Below are 6,813 nucleotides of genomic sequence, written 5' to 3'. Positions count from 1 at the left end.
TAAGTTGCTTCAAAATAGAATGGCCATGTGTTGAATTATGCTTTTGTATGGTTTACACTTATCTATGTTTGTAGTTCAATTTATCTAAGATTCAGAATATCATTTTATACCTTTGCATGTTAAATTCGTTTTTTACATCTTAATTTACAAGATCAAGAACTCGTGTTCCTTTTCTTCTTCTTTTTTTCAAAACGTTATATTATGATGCCTTTTTGTTTCTTCATCGCCTATATACTTACCATAACCAAGTGAAACCAACAACGTGGAATTAAGAAAGGGAAAGTAAGTGACAAATCAAATATTCGGAGGTAATAGAGTGCTGTCATAAATACATTTTGACGTTTTGGTATTAAGTGTTTATTATTTTTCATCAACCTTGGTTGAAAAATGTGAATTCGAAGGTAACGTATTAAGTTGGTAAAATGACTTGTCAAATATGAATTAACAAATGTTAAAATCAATTACTATTTATTTAAAGTTATAAAAATTTCTCATAACATAATAAGTTTATACTTATTTAAAAATTTCTCATTTTATTTTATAATATTTAAGAAACTTCTTATCCAATTTATATATTCATTTTAGTAATAAGAAATGGAGTACAGTGATGAAAGAGCACATAGTTGAGTTTTGTCGTCTAAGTTGGTGAAGTTGCTGAGGAGTATACAATGAACTTCCATCAAGAACAACTTATCAATGAACTGATTCAAATGCGATAATATATTGGTCTTTAGATTTGCTCTCATTTGGCCACAACATTTTTATGTTAGAATGTCTGAGTACTAAAGGAGATGGTAACAAGTCGAATATATTGTACTTTGGACAATATTTATCAATAATATTATTAATAAATTTTAATTAACAAAATAGTATGTTAAAAAAAGTGTTTTTAATATGTTTTTTGACACCCTTCATATGAATTTATTTTTTTTCAATTGTTGGATAAATATAAGATAAGATTAAATATATTTTCGATCTCTTAATTTTTAGTGAAAATTGAAATTAGTCTCTCTTCTAAATTTGACTCGATTTAGTTTTCTAACTTAAAAAACATATCGGTTTAATCTTTTTAACCAAATTTTGTTAAGTTTTATTGACATTTCAAACGCATTTTATGATATCATTTGAGTTGTTTGCACCGTCTAACATATTTTTACCTCAATGTTAACTAAAAAACTATTATAAAACGCGTTTGAAACGTTAACTAAACTTAACAAATTTGCTTAAAAAGACTAAAGCGACATAGTTTTAAAGTTGAGAGACTAAATTGAGTAAAAGTTTTGAATAGGAACTAATTCCAATTTTTACTAGAAATTGAGGGACAAAAACATATTTAATCCTATAAGATATAACGATCATATATGTCAAGTCCATATTATCCCTATAAAATTCATATATAACCACAGATATGTTTGGTTATTTTTTAATTATTGATTTTTTTTAATGATTTGTTTATTTTACATTGCAACAAGTGAAGTAAAGGAGACATGACGAGTGAAGGCATATTCCATCAGGTGTAGGGATGACAATTTGGGGTGGGCCAGGCGGGCTGACCTATAGGCCCGCACAAAAAAACGTGGGGCGGGCTGGGATGTTGAATCCGCTGGCCTGCAATGGCCCGCCCCACATAGGCCTGTAGCCCGTGCAGCCTAAAGGCAGGACAGGGCGGGCTGGCCCGCTGGCCTGCTTACAAAATTATATGTTATTATTATTTTAGTTCTCACATCATTCATTTTGTTGTTTCTTTAAGTTCCTTTTATTTTATTTTTATTTTTATTATTATGTTTATGTATAATTATTGTATATAAGATAATATTTTATTCTTGAATATAAAATATCTTTTTATGTATTTTTAGGTACATGTCTTGTAAGGTGACATATTGCTATTATACTTTAGTTATAATTTTCCTTGTTATTTTCCTTGTCTTTGATTAGGTAAACTAATTACAATTATTTCGATAGAAAATGAATATCAATTATTATAAAAAAATAAAAAAAAAAATTATTTTTTCTCAACACAAAAGAAAAAATATTTCACTCATTACAAATGCAGGACAGCCCGCAGACTTACGGACCAATTTACGAGGCAGGATGGACTAGAAAAGTGAATCTGATATTAAACTGCGGGACCCATACTTTACGGGTCAAAACGCGTGGCGGGCCAAAATGAACCGAGTTTATTCGCTTTGCTATCCCTAATCAAGTGTATTAAAAAATATATTAAATAATATTTAGTTCAACTAACTGTTATTTAACACCTAAATCGGAACTTATATTTTTGGTCTTCCTCTTTGTTGAGATGAAATAATTATATAGTATAAAAAAATAATAATACAAAGAATTTATTAGCTTTTAATAGAACTTATTTGATATGGATATTTTGAAAGATGTCAATGGATATATTTTTAAAAAGGTGATTTAGTAGTAAAGTTGAAAGAAGTATGTGCGAGGGTGTGGTTTTAACTCTCCTACTAACATTATGAGAGTTGTAAAATTAGTTTGAAGGGTTTGAAAGGAGAATGAGAGATTCTAAGTTGAACTCATTTATCAACAAAATACTAACAATTGTCGTTAAAAAAAATGAAAAAAAATATCTTGTTGTTTTTAGTGTACAGATGATGGAAAGCGATCTTTTTATTTATTATTTGTTTTAACTTTAAGAATTTATTGTCCGTAAGCAAACTCAATAATAAATTTTGGTCTACACCGGAAGGATGTAAAAGCTAGATCATAGAGTCTTGTTTCTACTGTATGTACACTCCTTTTTTCATATATTTTATAATAAGTTTACTCTGATGTAAGAGTGAGGTTACTTGGGTCATTTCTATTGTAAGAGTGAGGTAAGAATAGAGATGTAAATTTATATTTATCTTTTACTTATTTAATAATAAATCAAAAGCCTACGCCTATAAACCACAACCATTGTGAAAAATGAAATATATTTATTAATGATAAACGATTTTTAAAAAATTGAAATAATATTAATCATTATTTTTGTGAAAAAGAATAGCCATTCACTTTACAAAAGGCTCATTTTTTGAATCAATAATCCCGTATTCTTTTCTTAGTTATTTCTATCTTTTGCCACAGGAGAGGATATTCAACCTGCAATTCTAGATGGAATTAAAGTAACCAGAAAATTCAAAGGTGTGAATATCAGTTGAACTACAAGTATGATGAAATGAACCAACTTTACAGCATAACCAATATTTAATCTATCAACCTTGGCGTGTAATAATTAACCTATACTTGAGTTTAAACTCCCTTCTATTTGCAATGAATGATCAATTTTTTGGCAACTAATTTAATCCCTGCATTCTGCTGATAGTCATAGGGATCTAAAGAGAAGAAGGCATCAACAAATGTCCCAGGCATGAACAAGGAACCAAGTTCTGCAGCATCAAACTTACTGAAGAGAAGTCTTTGCACTGCTCCAGAAGACTCTTTCTGGTATATTTCTGTGGCATAAAAGGCAACGTCTGCGACTACTGCTGTAGGTATGCTGTAAAATAAAGGGTACAGAAATCAGATAAATTCTAATGGAGAGAAATCCTAATTGTTTGGCAATTAGGAGCATCAAAGCAAAAGCTTTGGATTAAAGATTTCTCTGTTCACAGTTGATGGCATTCTCGAAGTTATCCCTACTTCATGATTTTAAGAACTTAATGTCATCCCTTCATTAATGGTATAAAGTATGAAAACAAAAAAGGTACCCAGTACATAAGGTTCCCAGCACAAAAACAATAAAAGCATAATCTAATGATTTAAAAAAACCAGGAAAATGGACATAAACCCCATCTGACACGGTGGTCATGTTAAACTGAATGCCCGGTTTTGAGATTAGAGTTGTCCACCATTTTACATGTGAAGTGAGGCAGTGATTAATGTTGATAAAATAAAATAACAAGTTCAAGAACTTACTGCAATCTGACAGTAGGATAGTTGAAGAAACCTTCTTTTCTAATGACAACAGGCCTCCAATCAGAGCTGCTGCCAGAATCCACTGTCAACTTCTGAGCAACGTGGTCACATGCATCAAGAACATTACATAGACTTGGTGATGAATCAACCACAAAATTCAATCGTGGCCGGCCAGCAGTATCAAAAAACTTTGTGCTTATTCCAAACCGCACTTTCAAATCAGTACAATGAAGTTGGAATGGGAAACCTTCATGCAGTAATTCTATTCTCTGACTGCCTTGAAAAGATGGAACAAGAGATGCATCAATAGAAGGCACACATATTCCATCAGGTTCTAAAACAAGAATAGAGGTGCTGCAAGGCTGAAACACAGAAGACGAGGAAGCCCAATCAGGTGACTCTTGCATGGGTTTTTCCACCATGGAAACATCTGACTTAATGGGTTCTCTCTTTATTTCTTCCTCCAGAGCACTCAAATTAAAAGGATCCGATTGAACTATATTAGGATCTGCATTATTAAGGGCATCCCCTTTTGGGCCGCTCATTGCTAAAGAAATTATAGGATGACTTTTGTCTTTGGATTCAACAGCAGGAGATGATAATACAGAACCCTCATTAATGTTTGATAAGGCCCCCTGTGATGGAGATTTCCCGTTACTGCGGCTTCTTGTCATAGTATTCGGTGAAACCCAACTGTTTGCAGTGAATATATCCGGGAGACTTGACTCCTGTAAGGACAGAGATTATCATTAGTTTTATGACCAAGTTCTCAACCACTGCTGCAAAATATATCACATATATACAAAAGATTATATAGAATAAGAAAAAAAATATTTCTTAAAACGCCTTCTTGATTCAGAGGCATACGCATTGCTAGTATTAAGGTTCCTCGATCAAACATTTTCTAAGGATATATCCATTGCAAGAGTCATACTCAGGACTATATGTTTAAGACTTGTATCTCATAAGAACTTCCTATTGGAGTATGCTGTCATGGTATAAAATTTAAGATCCTGTGTTTTAAATTAAACCCTGGGTCATAAAAATATAAAAACATTTATTTTTGCTGAAAATTAAACGAAAATATTAATTAAAAATGTGAGTCTTACTTGTATTGGAATAAAAGTTGCAAGGAGTTCATAAGAGTGATGTAGCACAGTGAAGCCCGCAAAAATAAACTAAAAGCTCATCTAATGCCTCTTACAATGGAAATGACCCAAGTAATCTACTGAAGCTACACAGTAAAACCTGATTCCACCCACATTAGGGCACGTGTAGGGTAATCTTGCCTATGTAAATTGTAGACTAACGATAGATTATATACCCCCGTTTCCAAACAGAGACAGCATGAATATTTTAATGAATGTGACTAAGTGATGTATATGAATTTTTTGTGGAGACCGTACAGTGATTCAACCTTAAAAAACACAAACAGGAGAATGTTCTACTGATGTCAAGTAGTAAGTTAGAGATAAATTATTCAAAGCCAGAAAATACATCCCGCCTCCAGGTGTTTGAAGAATTATAATTTAAGAACTAGACAAGAAAAAACCAAGGCAAAGAATCATCACAGGTAAACTAAGGAAAAAAAATATCATGGTCAAAATGTGCAAACCCATGCTAGCCAAGTTCTATTGGCATCACCAACTCCAAAAAAAATGTCACAAGACCAAAATGAGAAAAAATGATACTATATTCTAACAATGTGCTGTATGCCAAGAGACTCAAGTAACCACAAGTATTTTCCGGATGACATCAATCAGAGAGCTGATGAACTGTAGGTAGATTTGAAACACCTTAACCATAACAAAAGTTGTTGTTACATCAACAACTGAGCTGTGTTGCCAAACAAGAAAAAAAAAAGACTTTGAATTGCAAATTACCAAGAATAGAACAGTTGCACAGTATTTGAGGACTTCAAGATTCATCCGAACATCATCTAAGCTCCTGCACTCCAGAAACAGCAGATATCAGAAAAGATAAACTCAATACATTGCGAAGGTGGCATACGACAAAATTGAATTAGCATGTTACCTATGTGTCTGGCGTCCAAGTCCAAAATAAGTAGCAAGAGTAGCCATCTGCGTGTTACATAAAAGGTGAAAGTTATGACATGGTAGAGCGCAAAGAAGCCAGCTGAAAGAGCAAATTTAAGTAGTAGAGCGCAAAGAAAGAAATGCATGAAAGGAACAGTGACATGCCAACATTATTATGATTACAAATTATATAATACCTTCATGTCACCAGCTCTTCTTCCAAACTTCTGAGTCAACAAAACTAGAGAGTCAATGGTTCCCTTAGGTTCAGGTGGCGGCTGATTAATCTCAGCAAAAGCATCTCTAATCCGAACACAGTCAAACCTTATGATATTATGACCCGCCCAAATCCTCCCTACACAAAATTCACCACTCAAACATAAAAAACGTAACCATACACCTTTTTTTTTTTCTAAAAAGGAATCCATTTTAGCAGAGAGGCGAACAAACAAAACATACCATGAAGAAGGTCGTAGACGAGGTGAGCAATGTCGGCAAAAGTCGGCGCGGTGGCGACGGCGTCGGCGGTGATGCCATTGCAGCGCTGGGACAAGGGGGAGATGACGGAGAGATCGGCGGGTCGGATGAGAGTTGAGTAGTTTCGGAGCTCCGTGAGCGTCTTGGGGCAAACCAAAATGGCTCCGAATTCGAGAATGGCAAAACCCTGGCCTGTTCGAGTGGGAACGCTGGTCTCCACGTCGAAGAACACAATCTCTGATCGGTCTTCAGCGGTAGAACCCATTCACAAAGAATTCAACCGAACAGTGTTGTGTTGTGAGAATTCAGAATTTATTTTGTTTGATTGAGGTGAAGATGAGGCTATATAGTGATTGGGCTGGCAAAGGCCCATGAGTTG

General features: G+C 33.7%; 1 protein-coding gene across 1 annotated transcript; it reads right to left on the bottom strand.

Annotated features, from left to right (window-relative positions):
- Positions 1 to 3,099: 3,099 nt before the first annotated feature.
- On the bottom strand, positions 3,100 to 6,813 carry LOC114179063 (Polynucleotidyl transferase, ribonuclease H-like superfamily protein). The gene is made up of 6 exons (XM_028065267.2): positions 6,417 to 6,813; positions 6,155 to 6,312; positions 5,956 to 6,002; positions 5,805 to 5,868; positions 3,922 to 4,649; positions 3,100 to 3,502 (listed from the first exon to the last, which is right to left on the bottom strand). Exons 1-6 carry the CDS (start codon positions 6,697 to 6,699, stop codon positions 3,268 to 3,270), a joined length of 1,515 nt encoding a protein of 504 aa, XP_027921068.1. The 5' UTR covers positions 6,700 to 6,813; the 3' UTR covers positions 3,100 to 3,267.

This window comes from Vigna unguiculata, chromosome 3 (genome assembly GCF_037176805.1).
Source record: "Vigna unguiculata cultivar grain cowpea cultivar isolate G323 ecotype 2 chromosome 3, ASM3717680v1, whole genome shotgun sequence".
NCBI classification, from domain to species: Eukaryota; Viridiplantae; Streptophyta; class Magnoliopsida; order Fabales; family Fabaceae; genus Vigna; species Vigna unguiculata.
This window is presented reverse-complemented; position numbering and strand designations above follow the sequence as displayed.